This window comes from Chanos chanos, chromosome 1 (assembly GCF_902362185.1).
Source record: "Chanos chanos chromosome 1, fChaCha1.1, whole genome shotgun sequence".
In the NCBI taxonomy this organism is placed as follows: Eukaryota; Metazoa; Chordata; class Actinopteri; order Gonorynchiformes; family Chanidae; genus Chanos; species Chanos chanos.
This window is the reverse complement of record NC_044495.1, coordinates 14,647,211-14,667,523: the sequence shown is the minus strand read 5'-3', so window position 1 is coordinate 14,667,523 and position 20,313 is coordinate 14,647,211. Positions and strand designations below refer to the sequence as shown.

General features: G+C 41.8%; 1 protein-coding gene across 1 annotated transcript in view; it reads left to right on the top strand.

The window, feature by feature from the left end:
- The first annotated feature begins 64 nt into the window (after positions 1-64).
- eipr1 (EARP complex and GARP complex interacting protein 1) overlaps positions 65-20,313 on the top strand; it is a 22,829-nt gene continuing 2,580 nt past the window's right edge. The window contains exons 1-7 of the mRNA XM_030781403.1: positions 65-149; positions 872-955; positions 4,329-4,461; positions 6,622-6,778; positions 10,869-10,968; positions 13,232-13,368; positions 19,017-19,184. Of these exons, the coding sequence (XP_030637263.1) occupies positions 108-149; positions 872-955; positions 4,329-4,461; positions 6,622-6,778; positions 10,869-10,968; positions 13,232-13,368; positions 19,017-19,184 (821 nt within the window). The 5' untranslated portion in view covers positions 65-107. The remainder of the gene's footprint in view (positions 150-871; positions 956-4,328; positions 4,462-6,621; positions 6,779-10,868; positions 10,969-13,231; positions 13,369-19,016; positions 19,185-20,313) is intronic.

Genomic DNA, 20,313 nt, shown 5'->3' with positions numbered 1-20,313 from the left:
TCAAATGATGGATCAGACAGGGTTGCATTCTCTCTGAAATATTGTTTTAATTCTGACCGTTTAACTGATTCCCCGGTTTTACTGGTGCTTTAAAAAGGACTTTGATCATGGAAGACGACGCCCCTGTAATTTATGGTCTTGAATTTCAGGTATGATACTGGTACCCCGACAATATTAGTGATATTAAGATAGGAAAAACAAATCTATCCTTTCAAATTCCAAACGAATGTAAATGTTAATTTGCTGCCTCGTACATATTGTGACTGAACGGACATTTGATCGCGAGGGTGTTACTATTATTCTGTATCTATTCTGTATGGAAACTTTGTCCCCTGTTGAAATGCCTGTTTCAAATGACAGCTTTCAGATAGACATCATCACCCCAACGGTTTTAGACTGTTTAATAATTCGTTTCTGTTTCTGGTGTAAAAAGCGCAGTACGATCAGTCTGAGACTACCGTCCTGTGCTCGTAATGAAACCGTCTTCCTCCTGTAGGATTGCCAGGTTTGCAAGCTTTTGCTCCAAGTCCATTCAAACCCACCTGATTCCCCACCTGTTCGATTAGGCCTAGAGCTGAAACGAAATCCTGCAAGAAAGCTGGAGGGATTACACTGACCAGATTTAAGGAGAATTGCTCAAATGTTAGTCTTGTCCATTAACAATAGAGGAAACCAGGCCTGTGTATTACATGTGTTACAATGCAAGCTGTGACTACTAAACCTCACAACAGTGTTGTTAAGAAATGATCTGATATAGGATTTCTTGTCTTTAATGTATGGCTTCTAATACATATTTATTGGTGTTCTCACACGTGTTGATACATTTTGTCTTATTTTCGTTTGACATTTGCTTTGTTATTCCTGTTTTTAGGCCCGTGCATTGACTGCCCAGACTGCAGAAACAGATGCCATACGATTTCTAGTGGGCACACAGTCTCTCAAATTTGATAATCAGGTGGGCTTCAATACAATATTTAAACATTTGTAAGCAGTGGTGTCATAATATGTGCATGTAAGTGCTACACTTTTACTCACACAAAAATAGCTGTGATTTGCAAAAGTTATGCCTGTTTAATACATTGTGTAAGATTATGGAGTTGGACGTTAGGTGTGCTTTGAGCTGCATGTGTAATGCTCTAGTGCTTTGTTATTTAGTTGCACATCTCTGTTTTGGCGTTCTATACTTTGTACTTTACCGATGAGTGAACAGACAGCTCAGGTATAGTCAGGTATGTACCTGATAGTTCAGGTACAATCAGACAGCTGTCAAACAGTCCGTATCTTCACGTTGGATAGTTCATGTCTTGTTACTTAGAAACATTGAAACTTTACACAGCATTCTGTGCTCAGAAGCCGACTGTACTAAAATTGTAGCTGTTTGCGCTACAATGGTACTACGGAAACTGACAGGCAATAAAACTGATTTTGAAAAAAAAAAAAAAAGACAGTTTGAGCCAGCTGGATTTCCTTTCTGTTCTTTATTGCTGAGTTTTGTTAAGGAAGAAGGTCAGCACATACCCAGATATGAGCTCTACTTCCATGTAATTTTGGTTGGGCTGATGTATTGGACTACTCACTCTCTCTCCCTGCATCTCTCTCTTTCTCTCTCTCACTCTCTCTCCCTGCATCTCTCTCTCTCTCTCTCTCTCTCTCTCTCTCTCTCTCTCTTCCAGCCCCTTCTGATCTGATCTCTGAGTCTCAGTGCTTCAGCTTTAGCATTAGCTCTTCCATCATATGTAGCCCCAGGTTCAGGCTCTAGTTCCTGTAGTCTCATTCAGCTGCCTGCAGCAATCTCTGCTCTCTAGAGGACCTGCTAATCTAAGGCTTTTGGCAAGGCTGGATAATACAGAGGGATATTAGGAGTGTGTGTGTGTGTGTGTGTGTGTGTGTGTGTGTGTGTGTGTGTATGTATGTATACAAGACTGGGATCCCCCTCATAATAGTGCATATTTTGCACTGTAATTCACAATATGTTTGTGTGGGTGCTTGTATTTGTGTGACTTCACTTCAGTGCCATTGAGATAAAGACAGAACAGGCTGGAAGCAGCATAATGAGGAGAGAAATGTGAGTTCTGTATCTGACATGAAACATATTCATTGTAATGATTAGGACTATCTCCAGTAACTAACATATAAAATGAACCCTAGACTACGCCTAGCCTAGTTGTTAAAATAAGTAGAATTTTTTTAAATACTCTAAATTGTGTGATTAGCTCACCAAGTTTTATCTCAAACTTAAACCTAGGCAGCCCTGAACCAGTATACAATTTCTTGATGAATCAGTATTCTTGCTGTCTTGGTGGAACTTGCATGAGAATTATATTGCGTTTCAATTTAAAAATACATCGGTTTGAATATTTAGAACTGATTTCATTTTGGCCCGTGTCATTTATGTTCATTTATGCTTGTTTTACTGATTCTATTTCAAATCCCAACTCAGTTACTCTGAACCAGAAATGGTATTGACCTTCATGGTGGAGCTCGTGCGTGTTTTGTAGATTCTCTCCCTCGGTGACAGGCAATACAATATCAAGCATCCAAAGCCCCTCTCAATGACTGTCTCTCTCAGGATGGTCGTGGAGTCCTGTGCTATTAGTGTTGGTAATGGAGGTTCTAACAGACTCATTCTGCCTTGCTCCTTCTCCACTGATGGCCTCTCTAGCTTTGGAGAGCTCTGCATATCGAGGCCTGTCATTACAGTAGACTGTGCAGGGTCATTAGAGTGGGACTCCCTGAGATGGAGTACCTCTCTCATGCCCCTTTATTCGCTGTGTGGCACTCTGATCACGTTTACTGTCAGCCTCGTAACCAAAGAACTCTTAATAAGAGCACACAAAATGGAGGCCAACGTCCCCACTCATTTTACACCTGCACAGCCCCCCCTCCAATAATTAATATTGTTGGGAAGGAGGCCCAAGTGGCCAGGGGAGATGACTCATTGCGTATCTCTAGAATAAAGTAGTATAAATCATGAGTGGGACTTCTGCCATGGCCCAGCTCTTCCCAGCTCTATAATAGCACCTTCTCTTGCCTCCAATTATCCTGTCCAGCCATTGGAATTTATTTGTATTGCTTCCCTCCATAAAATTATAACTTTGCCTAATAATTTTCCTCCAATGCGGACCAACCCAAGGTTAATGGTTTCCTCTCTGACTTTCAACTGTTGGAACGATGAAGATGCTGGTGAGCTCTAACACAGATACATGCGCGTGCGCATACACACACACACACACACACACACACACACTCATCCAAACACAAAAGTATACTTGAAGAAGTGACCATGCAAGATGAATACCTTGGAGACTGTTTACAGATGCACCCAAGTAATATTTCCTCCAAATTCACTGAGAAAGTGTCTCATTAAAATGGTTTATGTTTTGAAGAACGCGTCTCTCATACGCGCAGTTTCAGATGAATTCTGTAATGCCATATTACCAAGACATTTTTGTACTGACCCAGTTTCATTTTCAGTAAATAGTGATGGGTTATGACAGCCACTTGACTGCACCCTTATTTTCATGATTCTAGAAAGATTTGGAGGTGAGACTTTAAAGTTTTCTCACCGTACTTGTTAGTATTCTGATTAGAACAGAGAAGAAACGTTTTACTGAGCACAGAGTTTGCGTTAGGCTTAAAGACAATTTTAATTCAGTTCAGAGTTCAGTTGAAAGATGATGACAAAGTTCAGCTCAGCAGCATTTTACTGCCATAAGCAATAATGACAAGAAAAATTACATGTTTTTGTGTGTTTTGCCCCAGCATAATTTCACAGGTGTAGGATACTAAAACAAACATTTTTGTACCCTTAGGCTTTCCAAGTGGGGTGTAGCTTGTTGGTAGGGTTGAGAAATAAGTAAGTTCCTTAGGTTTTGTGATGAGAAAAACAATTTTAGATTTTAGGCTGCTATCTTAATTTTCAGACTTGTGATGTTTTGCATTATTTTAAAACATATGATACAAGTTCATGAGTATTAATTGCCATCTCAAAGTTAGCCTAAAAGCTGTGGAATTGAACAGCAGGGTGTGTGATGTTTGAAATCCAGCGTGAGGTTTGATTTAGTGTTGTTTTAAAGCCATATTTTCGGACTAAAGATGAGAGTCTTTGAACTCCTCTGAGGGACCAGTGCTGTGTTAAAGGAGTGGAATTACAAGGCTCTCTCTTGCTCTCTCTCTCTCTCTTTTTCTCACTTTGTCTTTATTTTGGTTATGGTCTTTGGTTCGGTCTCTCAGTCCCAGCTTTGTTCTCTGTTTCACTGCTTCTTTACTTTTTCAGCATCTCCCTCTGTCTCTCTCACACTCTCTCTCTCTCTCTGTATCTCTTTCAGATCCACATCATTGACTTTGATGATGAAAATAACATCATTAATAAGAATGTGCTTCTGCATGCGGCCGGAGAGATATGGCACATCAGTGCCAGCCCTGCTGACAAAGGAATACTGACCACATGCTACAACAAGAGTGAGTTGCTCCCCCACCTCTCTCTTTCTCTCTCTCTCTCTCACCCTCTCTCACACACACACACACAAACCCACACGCACACACTTTCATTTACTCAATCTTTTTTTCCTGTACCTCTGTGCCCATTTTTTGAAATACTTTTCTCCTGGCAAATGTGTAATTTGAATAAAGTGTTCATCATTTATAGCATCCCATTATTGTATTGTGATTGATCTCTCTGAATATGTCCACTCTGTAAACCAGTGTTCATGTATGATAATGCTAAATTCCTTGTCTTGTTCCTCTTAGTTTTTAACTGGGTCTCTTGATTTGGGAAACACAGTGTGGGTCCACAGTCATGTCAGACTGCAGTGTAAAATATCATATTTGCACTGTTTGCTCACCAGGTTGGCCACGAGGCTATTAAAGAATTTTCATGAACAAGAAGAAATGATCAGAGGGGAAAAATATAATTAAATATGTAGTTTATGTGTCTGACGCCTGTAGCTCTGACCTGTTTACGACAATCTGCACTATGTGTATGCAGTAGCTCTTTTTCTCTGAGGACAATGAATGAAAACACGATTTTGACTTTTTTTTTTTTTTTTTTTTAAACACATCTCTGTGTTGTGATGGGATGGAGGCAGCAGATGTCAGAGCAGAGATCAGAAGAGGAATGTAATTACTGTGACATTCAATCTAATGGAGATGCCAGAGTCACGCTGACGTGACCTCCTGTCACCCATCTTACGAAGCTATACAGACATAAACACACATACACACACACACACGCACAGACACATAACTGATAGTATCAGATTGCAGAAAGCAAAATCACACACATACACATGTGCCCGTTGCCAGCTTTATACTCTCCTATAGAGGGAGAGGAACAGAAGACATTTTAAAGAGCGCAGTGCTAAAATGATAACACTGATTTATATTAGGAATAGAAGGATTGCTGATATCAGTGGTAGTGATATTAGTGATGAGGATGGTAGTAGGTGTGACACAAACAGTAGGAGAAGATATAGTTGTGGTAGTAATAGCACCAGTAGACAGTGAAGTGGAAATTTGTAGCTGCACTCAGAATAATAGGAGGAGAAGTTGTTTTACTGTTAGTTTCTGGTTTCAGTAGTTGTTGTATTAATGACTGCAGCTTAACTAACACACACCCAAGGCACTAGATGATTTACTCATTATCAAAGCTGAGTACATACATTGTCCAAGACTGCCTTTTTGATTCTACCGTCTAATTATGTAGATTATGGTGGAATTGCATTGCATGCTGATTATAAAAGAAAAATTAAGTCTCATTTTCTCATCAACTGAGGATAAAGAGCTATCCCTGAATACTTAAATACTTTAGACAAGGTAGAAATAAGTCACAGGGCGGTATTTTGCTACAAGCTGAGGACGGGATTCCGTCATTAAAATGTCTATAGCACTGGTCTAAAGAACAGTCAGAGTGTTTGTGTTGAACTAAAGTTATAAACTCATTAACCACTCCAGTGTGTTTGAAACCTTCGCATCTTCATTTTAGGGCTTTTGGATGCAGCTTTAATTTTATTTTTGTCTCAAATCCCTGAGTTGTACATGGATCTTCTCTTTCCCCATCTTCTAACACTGTAATAGCTGATCCAAACAACTGGAAAATTAGATAAAATCGTATATCACATGTATTATGTGAGAATGGTCCAGTTTCTTATAAAGACTGAGTGAGTCTCAGTGCATTTAAGTTCAATGGCTGAGTTAAGTTATGCAGTATGTGCATGTTTGGACTTGAAGAGTACACCTCTAGAGGCAGCATACACCAGAGAGAGAATCTGAACGACATTATACACACTCAGATAACACACACTCACACACACAAACATACACACACATACACGCAGGCAGATTTTCTCTCTCAGATATATAGAGATATTTATATATATATATGTATATATATAAATTTCCTTTATCTTTTCTCTCCTCCTCTGCAGACGTGATAAACTACAGTCAAACATTTCCAGCAGAACGTTTTTCTTATTTTAAGCCTATTTGCATTAGGTCTTAGCTCTTATTCTATGTAATGTGTGTAAGCATGTCCTGTTTATATTTGGTTTGTTGTGTGTGCATATACGTGTTTGCTGAATGTGAGATTGTAATGATGGGATGTGTGCATGTCCCATTCCCCAGCCTCAGAGAGTCGTGTGTTAACGTGTGCAGCAGTATGGAGAATGCCTGCAGAATGGGAATCAGGCAGCCACGAATCCCCCGACGATTCATCAAACAACCCACAGACCCTGGAGCTCCTCTGTCACCTTGACAACACAGCCTACGGCAACGTGGCCTGGTAACGCTGCACACTATCGATTTAACCCCACAGCTACCTCCTCTTCCTCCTCCTCCTCCTCTCTCCATTTTCTATATTTCTCTTTCTTTTTCTTTTTTTTTTCGCTCATTTTTACCATTTTTTTCATTACACAGTATTCCCTTGTTCTCCTTCTCTCTTTTTCTCTCATATTGTGCTTTTCTTTATTTATTTAGAACGCAACTTGCCCTCTCACTGTGTTCCTGTCTTCGGCTAACGTTTTTGTTTTTCTCCCATGCCATTTCTTTCTTTCCCTCATCCATCTGGTGTATGTCTTTTCCACCCCCTCTTTTTTCATCCTTTCTTTCAATCACACATACATTATGATGATACACAGTGGAAAGAGATTGTCTCCATGTCTTTTTGGTCATGGACCACTGACCTTCATATTGTAGTGTTTAGTCAGTTCCCTGACCTTAAGTTTTAATAGCACTGGTAATATGTGCCATAAGTCCAAATGAAAGAAATTCAAATCTTTATCTTGAACTGTTTTAAGGCTTTTGCTCAACGGCAGCTGTGTGCTAATTCCCTAGTTTGAGCAGTCTAATGGGACTGCCAATGCACATGGTGATACAGAACTCCTGCTTTCAACGCACTCATTTTAGCTAAAAGAAAAAAGAACAACAAAAGAACAATGATATCTGCTTTCCGTGTCTTGCCAGTGTAAAGTCTGGCCTGGATGCTCCTGTACATCATTAGGAAGTTATATTCACAACATAAATTCAAAACAAAGTGAATAATACAAAGCAGGTTTAGTGGAGGTCAGTTTATAACTTGTGTATTTTTGATCCCAATGAAATACCACTCTTTTTGTAAAAAAGTGGCTCCAGCAGTTGACTTTGATGTGCCCAAAGGGGGTCTTACAGTGGATGTGTACCAGTAACTCACACCAGTTGGCATTTTCCCCTTGCGCAAAATCTCATCAGAATTTTGTTCAGGCACCTGTCAACCTGCCTATATTCAGGTTCAGGACCCTTCTGTCAGACAACTGTCAGACATCATGAGGAGGCAGAACTAGAATGACAGCTGAAGGCGTTGATTGGTTGGCAATGATGTCAGTTGATGCTGTGACCAATGATAAGAGATATTTTGTGACAGTGGTGTCTCTGACTGGGGAGAAAGAGGGGAACTGTCTGTGTGTGTGTGTGTGTGTGTGTGTGTGTGTGTGTGTGTGTGTGTGTGTGTGTGTGTGTGTGCGTGTATCTGGTCATGTGTGTGTGTGTGTGTGTGCATCTTGTACTCTCTGCTCTTTGCAGATATAGCAGGGCTGGTGTGTAGGAGCCCTAGGGTAGAGATTGATGGTGCCGGTGTCTGCTCTGCTCTCACCTTAAGAGCTGTGAAATCCTCAAGGGCAGGAGACTGAAGTGTGTGTGTGCGTGCGGGTGTGCATGTGTGCGTGTGTGCATGTGTTCGCGGGTAGGTGTCTGTGTGTGTTGTGTCTGTGTGTGTTGTGTATGTGTGTGTGCGTGTGTGTGTGTGTGTGTGTTTGAGTGTGATGAGGCTCTGGCTGCCTGTGTAATATTGGCTTTTTTAAGATGGATGGCCTTGCTCACTTTCCCGCCCCCTTCATCCCTCTCAGGCAGCAACACTCTGTCTCTCTGTCTCAGTATGTCTACTGAACACATAGACAGGTCTCTCTCTCTCTTTCTCTCTCTCTCTCTCTCTCTCTCTCTCTCTCTCTCTGTGTGTGTGTGTACTGACAACATGAAAACACAGGTGTTCTCCACTGAAAGCATTGTCAATGCACTCTTTCTCTCGACTGAATACACAGAGAGGGTGAATGTGTATCTTTGGTTTGGCTTTAACACCCCCACACTCCATTGCAAGGCCATCCATGTTTTGACTGCCATCAAATCACCTTTTATACTTTCATACAAACACAAAAGCAGTCAGTTTAGTCAACAGTGATATATTTGAAGCATCTCTCTGAGGAGAGGGTAGACAAAACAACAAAGAGAGGTAAACAGACAATGGGTATTTGTTATGACTGTGATTGTTCTTTGCTTTTTAGGGGAGAGAGAGAGACAGACAGACAGAGCACTGTCAGAACAATCTGGACTCATTTTGGTCTCAAAGTCACGTCTCTTAATCAATGAGTATTGAACAAGCTGCCACCAATCACGCACTTTTTGGGGAAGAGGCAAGAGGAATTTGGGTGATCACCAAACACGTTTTTGAGTGTGTGTTTGTGTGTGTGTGTGTGTGTGTTGCGATAGTGGTTGAGTTCAAGTAAGTCTCAGAGCGATTTAAACTCACAGGGAACTGGTGGCAGATCAATGAGAAGCCCAGAAGGAGTGAAGACAAACCGCGATATGTAGGTCAGTCAATACTGGAGGTAATGATGGAATAATCTCAGTAGGGAGCGGTGGCTAGTCAATTCTCAAACACGACTTATACTTGGCACATTTACTGCGCATCGGTGATTATGCAACAGTACTCTCAAACAGTACCCCCCCCCCATAAGACCCATCCCATAACACCCCTCCCAGAACCCCAGTACTCAATTCTCTAAAGCTTTAAGAACAAAGATTTGCACATTTCTGGGTACCTTTATCACTCATGTTTTTGTCACCGTCATTAAACACAGGCCTCAGTGTTAAATGTGGTTTCATGTCTGGAGTGTTGGCTGTGAGTGCTTGACAATTTTCACACATAGAATATTATGGAAAATTATTTGCTTTGTCGTTGGTTGGATAATTTCAAGTCAGTTTTATGTGCTTATCTAAACATATAATTTATAAACTGTATATAAAGAAAACTTTCATTTGAATTTTAACTCAATTTGACTGCAACCATGAGATAGGATAGAATTGGAAAGCAGAGTAAATGTGTCATACCATTAGTATAGATAGCCTAAAAGAGCAAAAGCACATTCACAGACATATGGACAGAAGAGACACCAAAGCCTCTGTTCCTCAAGGTCAGAAGCATGTCTTCTCTTCTGTAAGCCTCCTGTCAGTTCACCTCTGTCAGAAAAACAGTAAGTGTGGCCATAAAAGCAAGCTCTTCTTCCCTCGACAATTAATTGTTGCTATTGGAAAGCCCTGTACATGGGCTGAATAAATTGAGGTGTGCGTACGTGTGCGTCCGTGCATGTGTGTGCGTGTCCGTGTGTGCATGTGTGCATGAGGGGGTGTTTTTATTTACAAAGTAAATAAATGTGAAAGCAAGTCTTTTCATCAGTAGTCAAGGGCTGACAATGATACAGCTCACAAGACTGTGACTTTCAAGTAGTAAAGTATAAACCCCCCCCCCCCCCCCCCCCCCCGTCTCTGATTTATATCGCCCATAATTTTTTTTTTTTTTTTTTTTAGCCTCTCTCTCCTTCCATCTGATACAGTTATGGAAGGATGCAAATGACAGAGTTGGACAGAATCCTAACTGAGGCTTGTTTTATTTGTTGGCCTGTCCCTCTCTTCCCTATCTCACTGTATTCCTGCCGGCAACTGTCCTATCTATTCTTGTCCTGACTAGAAATGTAACAGCATAGTTTTTAAGGATTGTAACCCATAAAACGGTGGCATCACCATCCCCAGAGCACAAAAGACTGAGAATTTAGGGAAGACCGCGCACATAAACAGTGCTGAAGTTATTTTCTAAGACAAAGATCCAAACTTGTACATGAAAAGAAAAGCTATCTCTGCTATCTTAAAGATCAGCATTGTCAACACAGAGCTGGCCAGTGTTTTACATGCATTAGGTGTCATTTGTAATAGGCTTAATCTATGTAGGGAAAATTGGCACTGAGAGATTATGAAACGCCGAGATTAGAATTTCAATAAACACTAAAATTAAGAGATTATGAAATGATGGGATTAAGAAAAATAGAGATTAAGAAACACTGAAATGATGAGATTATGAAATATTGACACTGAAATATTATTAAACACAGAAATTGGTATATTATGAAGCTCTAAGAGTAGAGTTTGCATCACTGACCTTCAGGGAATTGTATTTTTTAATTATTTTGTTGCCTCTCAAATATTATGAACCACAGTAGTTTGCATAAATGCACATGTCTCTTGATGGATAAGTCTCTCTCTGTCTCTCTCTCTCTCTCTCTCTCTCTCAGTGTGCTCTGGGAGCCCCTGGGTGATGGGAAGCGTGTCATTTCTCTGGCTGATAATCATGCTGTGCTGTGGGATCTTCAGGAGAGTTCCACCCAGGCCACGGTCAGATACCACCAGCACAACTATGTATCAGTATAATCGCATTCATGCAACTGCCTCAAATTGAACTGACCTTCATACACACACCATGTTAGACAGATAAGTCTGGAGCAAAAAGGTGTACTTATGACCTAAGCGCTGTAAATTGTACTAAAACTATATCTTAAATGAGATAGAGAAAGTTTTGATTTTGGGGTATTCTCAGGTCGTGCTGTATTGCACCCCATGCTCTTCGTATGTACTTCAGATCAAACCTGGGCTTTCTTCACAGCAGGGAACTCATCTGCTCTTAGAGCTATGTCTGTGTGTATGTGATGGTCTTCAGAAACTCTCATTTCTCCTGCTGTTCGTGGAACATATCTCTATTTCTTTAGAACAGACTTGGTAGTAATCATATTTTGAAAGTAATCATAATTTGATATTTTCAGCATCCATTGAAGTCATCTTTTAATCCACAATTTGCCTTTGTCTTGGCCAAATCTTTCTGCCTTTTGTTTCTCATTAGGTTCTGAACCAGCAAAATAAAAGAATTCAGATTGTGTTCAGTCCTCTGAACCTGAATGGCTCATACTTACCAGTTCAAAAATAATAATGAAATAGCTACAACAGAAATCAGTCAATGTGGAATGGCAGAAGTTTTAGCTCAAGTTCTACATCACACATCAAAAATCATCTGCTTCTATCACTGCAGTGGGACTAATTCACTCTCAGAAGCTGTTTAGAGGGTTTTGGTGGGTCACTTAATGTCCCATTAGGGAGTAACTGCTGTCTTTAGCGTTAGTGATCTGCTGCAGTCATTAGTAATTAATGCCATTAAGAGGAATTTCTATAGTCACAGCGTGACTTCAGTAACCCTTCGCAGAGATTTTGGAGTCTGGACCGTGAAGGCACAGGATTCATTCCAGTTACCCTTACCTGTCTCTCGACACACTCATGCACACATACATTCTCTCTCTCTCTCTCTCTCTCTCTCTCTCTCTCTCTGTCTCTCACTCTCTCTCTCTCTCTCTCTCTCTCTCTCTCTCTCTCTCTCTCTCTCTGTCTCTGTCTCTGTCTCTCTCTGTCTCTCTGTCTCTCTCTCTCTCTCTCTCTGTCTCTCACTCTCTCTCTCTCTCTCTCTCTGTCTCTGTCTTTCTCTCTCTCTCTCTCTCTCTCTCTCTCTCTCTCTCTCTCTCTCTCTCTCTCTCTCTGTCTCTCTGTGGTTGCAGTCGTGTCAGTTTTGCATGCAGCGAGGTTATTGAGTGGCAAAGCCTGCTGAGGGCACTGTGCCCATTAGGAAAAAAAAAGGGGGGGAGCTCAGACTGCAGCCAGGTTCCACCAGTGCTGATGAGAATGCTAACACCCCGCCCCCCTACACACACACACTCACACACAAACACGCAAGACAGTGGCTCTTCTCCATTTATTTCTGCATCCTTGTTTCTTTTCAAAATGGCTCCAGTTTACGTGTACATTTTCTAGCGCTATCTGTGAACCTAGCTCTAATACACTGCTCCAACCACAGTCCAAACCCATTACAGCAATAAGAGGGTAGAATGTGTATTTTCAGATGGTCTGAAATGCTCTCTCACTGGTCTGGCCTGATTTGTGAGAGTCGTGTGTCCTCTCTAGGGGTGTGTGTGGTTATAGCAAGGGTATTTGCTATGTGTGACTGTTTTTTTTGTATTCACAAGGTTGTCTCTGCTTTGTGATGGGTCACAGTATGTTTGGGTTGACTCTAGTTACGCCATATAGTTTTCCTCTCTCTGTTGGTTTTTAATCCTGAATTCCAACCTAGCTGCTTTGTTTGCATTGCATTAGGATTTGTTCATATGGCAGATACTCTTATCTTGATCAGCCAGTTCTTTTAAGCATAAAAATGATATACACAGAAGCCTAAAGGTAAATTCAGTACTTATGATAAAATATGTACTTATACAAAGCTAAACAGTGACAAAGCTCTAGTCCTAGAGTTCTTGCCTCACAAATAGAATGTTCTAGAGAGTCATTGAGGTCACTCAGGGATCACCAGAGACCCTCGCTGTTGAATTACGCATTAAAAAGGTTAAAAGTCCACTGCTTTTGTCGCAAGGGAGTCCTGTCTCTCTGACTCACGTCAATAGCAGTGTTCACTGGTGCATTCACTACACATAATTGTTTCTGTTACATTCTGAAGCAGGAAGAGTGTGTGTTTCCACTATGTGCGTGTGTATTTTTTTTTTTTTCTTTGTTTGGAGAAAGTGAGGGCATTGACTGAGATGTGTGCGGATCGATTCTCCCTCTACAGCTCTCCAGCAGTGCCACCCTAGAGGGCAAAGGTCAACTAAAGTTCACGGCAGGGAAATGGAGCCCTCACCACAACTGCACCCAGCTCGCCACAGCAAACGACACGGCCATTCGTGGGTGGGACCTACGCAGCATGAGGTAAAAGTACCGCCTTAAACCAGTGATTTTATCCCAGTCACTTGAATTGCTGATCGCTAATTTCTCATCTAGTCATCACGGCGTTCTTACCTTAAGACAGTTCTATTGATAGGGCTTTGATACCTTTCACTGGGTGTAATGTCTAAGTCAGGGGTCACCAACATGGTGCCCGCGGGCACCAGGTCGCCCGCAGGGACCACATCAGTCGCCCGCAGGCCAGTTCTAAAAATAGCACTAATCACCAACGAGCTCAGTCCAAAATTTTATTTAATTGTGTTGTGTTTATTTAAGTCTGTTTCCTACCTTGTTGAATCATTCTGAATAATTATTGTGATGAATCATTAACGTGATTAGTGTCTTCACGTAGAATATCATTAATAATAATATAAAATTAAAGGTAAACCGTGCGACTTTGTTCTTTCAGAAGTGTGTTATCAAACTGGTAGCCCTTTGCATTACTCAGTACCCTTGAAGTAGCTCTCAGTTTCAAAAAGGTTGGTGACCCCTGGTCTAAGTTTTAACAGGTTAACATGAACAGCCTTACAATTGCACACAATGGGAGTATATAAGGCTTTGAGAGGTCAGGGATTTGAACAAGACAGACCTTGGCCACACACATTCCCACTGTTTACGGCTTTTTCTTCTCTGTTTCCCTTGTCATTAAGGTCCCGTTAAAGTCAAATTGTTACCGTAGAGAGCATGTGTGTGTTCATACACGCCAGCTTCCGGAGTGAACTGAATTCCAGATTGATGAAATGATATTATAGGCTTCAGTTGAGGAATGAAAATTACTACAGTATTGATCCATCCAATAGCACATGGCTAGGACATGATGAGAGAGATGGAGGGATTGTGAGAGATGACTGTAAAACAGCATAGAAGGGGGCGAGAGAAGAGATGGAGAGGGAGAGACTGAAATAGACAGCTGAGATTGGGAGGAGATAAAGAAGGATGGAAAATAGAGATAGAGAATGATAGGAGCAGAGATGGAGTATGAGGAGGTGTGCAGAAGCAGCTATCGGAGATAGAGAAAAATAGATAAAGAGAGTAAGAGGAGGTAGACAAAAAAAAAAAGTGCTAACAGTTAGACTGAGAGAGAGCAGATTGGGGAAATGAGAGATTGGAAAGGAAAGATAGAGAGAGAAGATATGTAAATAAGGGCGAGCGAGCGAAGGTTTGGGGTTTGTGGTGTCTGCCTGTTAGAGAGAAATGTCATGTGTCATCTGAACTTGGTCTTCTCTCTTCTCTCCATTCTGTTCATTTCGGTCTGTGTGCTAAAAGTCCCTACGTGTACGTGAGTGTTTTTCTGTGTGGGTGTACATATATGTTTTTTCTGCCCTCTCAGTAAGAACATATAACATTTTTGAAGGTCATCAAAGGCAAAGCTTAGTCTGAAGCTCACACAAACACAGACACACTCACAGAATCAGTATCCAGGCGTCCAGTTGGTGCAGCAGCTGTGTGGTAGTTGGGAGAGTCCTGTGTCCTTACGGTCTGCTGCATACACAGACATACACATCCTCTGAAGTGTGTGTGTACGTATGCTGCCTTGTCACAAGGAATGCCAGTCCAGACAGACAGTGCCTGGTCAAAGACTTCAGCCCTCTTAAAATCACACAGCAGTGAATAAGACCATGTGCAATATGTCTTTATGTATACACGTATGCGTGTGTGGGTGTGGGTGTGTGTGGGTGTGGGTGTGGGTGGGGGGGGGGCCTCAGTATACTACCTTGATATGGGGAATGGGTATAAAATGGATGATGATTGATGAAGATGATGATGACTGTGGTCATTTTAGATTTATAGTTCCTCCATTAAAAAAAAAAGAGAGTGTTATTGGACTGGTTAATGGTCGCCATGCTGACCATCAAACAAACGAGTAATATTAATTTTTCTAATACTAATTTTTTTCTAAATGCTAGACCAACCATCAAAAGAAACGAAAACAACACAGGGAGCTCAGTTTGCTGATTAAGACTGTTCAGTTAAAGGGTTTTTTTAATCTGTCAGAAATTCTAAGAATTTAATAGCACTCTATATCCCATAAAATGTTATCAGGATTAAATTCTACATGAGTGCCTGAGTAGTTTATTTTGTGTGTGTGTGTGTGTGTGTGGTTTCGTGTGTTATGGTGTTCTGGCTTTGTCACCCGCAGTGTTCATTCACAGCAGCAGTCCAAAGTCTTGTGTGCGCCAGTGAGCCGCAGTGTGAGAGCAGAGAACACGCACGCACATGCACGCACACACACACTCACGCCCCCACACACACACACACACACACACACAGTCTCAACTAGCACACCATCTAGCCACCCTGCAACACTGCGCTGTGTGTGTTAGCTGTCAGCCCTGGTGCCAGAACATACAACATCCCATGCATACAGAAACAGAGCAGTGCGCTGCAGAGAGAGAGAGAGAGATAGAAAGAGAGAGATAGAGAGAGACAAAACTGGTCCTTAGTGTTTTGTATCCTTGCTTTAAGAATATTGGCACTCGGTGCTTGTTCTGTTTTTTCATAAATATACAGTCTGTTGTTGAAGTGTGAATTATATGTGTGGTTTCTTATTAAATGGTATGCCTTATTCTTACCTAAACAGAAGAACATACTTTATGATTTTGTGAGAGAGAACACTCCTCTAACCCACAGCAACCAGGTATCTAGCTTAAAGCTAGTCTGTCTTTACAACCTCACAGCCTGCAGTTTTCTACATGGTAAGGAATCTGTTATCGGACATCATTTTTATCGGCACCGTCAGGCTCATCCTGTGTTCAGCACTAGATGTTACTGCTTTTTGCACCATTCTCCATTTTCTGAACGAGTGGAATGATTGAGCACAAGTACATTACTTGGTTTAGTACTATTAATATCAGAAAAGAGTACACAGGGTTCATTCAATATATGAATCCCATTTTTCAGGGAACATGTAAAGCGGTGGATATGTTTGCATGTGTCGCTCAGTTGGAGCTGACCTGCATGAGTCTGCGTGTCTTCCTGGTGGGTCATCGCACAGCCTCTTATAAGAACAGATTACTTTTTCAAGAGGAACCAAAGAAAGACTCTGAGACAGCCGGCGCAGTCAAATAAGAATTCTTAGTGAATTAGCAATTTAATGAGACTTTTGTGTTGTCACACCTCAGCTGGCCCCCTGGGATTTTGGCTGTTTCAATGTTCTTATGTGAAAATGCACGCGCAGTTGTCTGTCACACTGACTTGACTGATGCAGACATGATTCGCTCTAAGCATGGAAGCGTTCTGAGTGGCATGTGTCCATAAAGCTTACACTAACCTTTCACCTTTTCACATGTCAGCAACAATCTTCCACGACCTTTTTAAACCTGTTCTGCCCTGAAGACTGTTAGCGCATATTTTTGAAAGTAAAAAAAAATAAAAGATTACAGTAAACAGACACACACACACACACACACAGACAGAAACACGCACACATACACACACAGAAACACTATTGTGTTTCCACCAACCCCTCTTAACCCCTCTCTCAGCTTTGCGCTAATTTCGGCGAGACGTGTAAAACGATTTCAGGGCCCCACCATCATCAGTTGTCATGGTTACAGAGGAGTGGCTTGGCACATCAGTGGGGAGGCTCATCACTCAGCTCTGTGTTTGTGTGTGTATGTGTGTGTGTCTATATGTGTGCTTGTGTGTGTGTGTGTGTGTGTGTGTGTGTGTGTGTGTGCGTGTGTGTGGGTGTACGTTTTCTCAGGACATGTCCAAGGGGCTTTAACAGCGAGAGACCTAATCCTTGACGTTTTTCCGAATGTGTTCTGGCCATATTCTGGGCTTTGCCTGATCCGATCCCAATTTTAGATTTTTGCAAGCACAGAGAGAAGTCAGAGGCAGCACGGCTAACCCAATTTCCTGCTCCATTTCCCCGACCGGGCATCCGTGCCACAGCTTCAAGAAGGAGGAAGAGGAAGAATTTACGAAACATCCACCCCCTCCCCTCCCCACCCCACACCCCTAAGGGCCTGAGGTCACTGCATCACAAGCACACACACACACACACACACACACACACACACACAGAAAGCAGGAATGCTCTGCACCACTTTACTGTATCTTCATAGCCCTATGTCAGAGTGTGTGTGAGCTGCAGAAAGCTTTGTCTATGACAAGCTCTAATGTGTGTGTGTTTGTGTTTGCATGTGTGTCTGTGATGCTTATTTATTACTAATGCCAGACTAATTCATCCAAACACGCACACAGACTCTTTTTCATTCATCATCTCTCTTTTTTTTTTCTGTTTGACGTGGCTGTTCTTCTCCTTCATGCTACTCTGCTCTTTGCTCACCTCTGCTTAGTCGCTCACTGATTTCTCCTATGGGTGCTGGTGTTCTTCATCTATGAAGTGACATGTTGACATTCATATTTACCACTGTTCAAAAGCCATTACACTGGAAAAGCCATGTGGGTATACAGTTTTGTGTGTGTGTCAGAGGAAGAGGGTGAATTTTAATGTGTGTGTGTGTGTGTGTGTGTGTGTGTGTGTGTGTGTGTGTGTAGTCCCTCCCCCACAGGTCAGCAATTTTCACTTTCAGCTTTAATGAGATTTTTAATTGATATGTTAATTGTGTAATGAGATGAGTGGATGGTGAGATTGCAGTCAAATCAGCAGGCTCTAAAACAGTGTTCATCAGCTCAAACTCTCATTCTTTCTTTTATGGGTTTCTACTCACATCTTCTCATGTGTGGAAGACAACTCCAGGCTGAATAAGCCTCATGGTTTTGTCATAGCTTTACTGTAGAAGAGATAAGGTGGAAGACTGGCCTTCACAACCAGGGCTAGGGATTGGCTAGATTTACTTAGCTTCTCTCTCTCTCTCTCTCTCTCTCTCTCTCTCTCTCTCTCTCTCTCTCTCTCACCTGAGGGACCCAAGAGACTAGGCTAGGTCTGGTCTCACAAACACATAATATTGGTCAGCATGGTGTGTGCAGTGGGAGAGAGAGGTGCTGGACGGCCTTGACCAGTCACTGAATGTGGAGGATAGGGCACTGCTCAGGGAATACAGTGGTACTGTACACCCCACTAGTTAAGACTAATTCCCATAGTTGGACTCATACTAGACTTTAATGAGTCTCAGCTCACTACTCCTTTTCTGGGCTTAAATAGATTAATGGCGAGAGACTTCCACTTAGAGAAGGAGTGTACAGGTGGTTGGTAAAGGTGAAAACATAGGTGGAATAAGTCGAAGACTGATGAACTGTGCTGGGTAAAGTTTGTGCTGGGAGAGGGATATCATGTTGGAAAAATGCTGATCTACAGGGCAGAGACTTCAGCAGGTCATCCGTTCTGCATTAAATTATAGGATTATTCTATAACTTGAATTTAATTTTTACAAACCCAGGAAAGATCTGTTTTTTTTTTGTTTTGCTTTTGTAATTGGTGGTTGGATAATAATGCATTCCACGCAGTTATAAATAATGAACATATATGTTTCCATTTAATTGGGCTGGAAATCTTCTGTTTTGTGTAGGCGTTTTGTGTATCACAGTTTGTTACACTTTCTGATGCACTTATTTGTCCATGTGTGTTTTTGTCCATGGAAAACAGTCATTTAATAGTACTTCAATGTAATGTAAGTCTGTTTTTAATTTCACATTCAAAATCTCTCTCCCTCTCTCTCTCTCAGTCAGATATACTGTATAGAGAATGCCCATGGACAGTTGGTGCGTGATTTGGACTTTAACCCCAATAAGCAGTACTACCTGGCTAGCTGTGGGGATGACTGTAAAGTGAAGTTCTGGGATGTCAGACAGATCAACGAACCAGTCAAAACTCTGGAGGAACACTCCCACTGGTGAGATGAGCAGACAGACCCTCTGACGAATGTTAATGTGTATTTATATATATATATATATATATATGTGTGTGTGTGTGTGTGTGTGTGTGTGTATGTGTATACCAGCTGTAAACGTCTTGTGAACAGATGCAAATGCACATGAAACCCTTACGCTAGCAACACACACTATGTTCATACTAAATATAATGGTTCTATGTGTTCACACACATTCACCCTTCATATACTGTGTAGTCCAGGGGTCTCAAACTCCGGTCCTGGAGGGCCGGGGTCCTGCTGTTTTTCTTGTAGATCAACTAAATAGAATCTCTGATTGGCTGAAGAGTGTCCACACCTGTTTTCAAGGTGAAAATCAACAGGTAACTAAGAGGTGTAAACAAAAATCAGCAGGACCCCGGCCCTCCAGGACCGGAGTTTGACACCCCTGGTGTATTCCCTGTATGGTCCATGAGCTGCTGTCTGACCACACATTCACCCTTCATATACTGTGTAGTCCCTGTACGGTCCATGAGCTGTGGTCTGTTAATAGGATTAATATGAAGCTGGTCTCTCTGTTGATCACTGTTACATGTTTAGAGTTTGGTTATGTTACTATGCTATTATTTGATTTGTCAGTCACTGTGTGTGTGTGTGTGTGTGTGTGTGTGTGTGTGTGTGTGTGTGTGTGTGTGTGTGTGTGTGTGTGTGAGTGCGTGTGCGTGTGCGTGTGCGTGTGCGTGTGCGTGTGCGTGTGCGTGTGTGAGTGCGTGTTCGTGCGAGTGTGTGTGTGTGTGTGTGCGTGTGTGTGTGTGTGTGTGTGTGAATGTGTGTGTGTTCTTTTTTGTTGCTGACATGCCCCTCTGTCTGAGTGTTCTTGTAAGTGCCTCACTGGCCAAGGTTATGTTGGCACCTCACTTCACTGTAGCTCAGTCCAGTTCAAGGGTGGAAGAGTGCGTGCGTTTGTGCATGTATTTATGTGTATTCTTGCCTGTACACAAACGAGAGAGAATACTTGTCGATGTGGGTCTTATGGTCTATGACAATACTTCTCATCCTGAAGCGTGCCAGAAACACACATGCACGTACAGATCTCGGTGTGAAAACATTTGAAACATAATGCCTTTCTTATCAGAACACATATTCAGTTGAA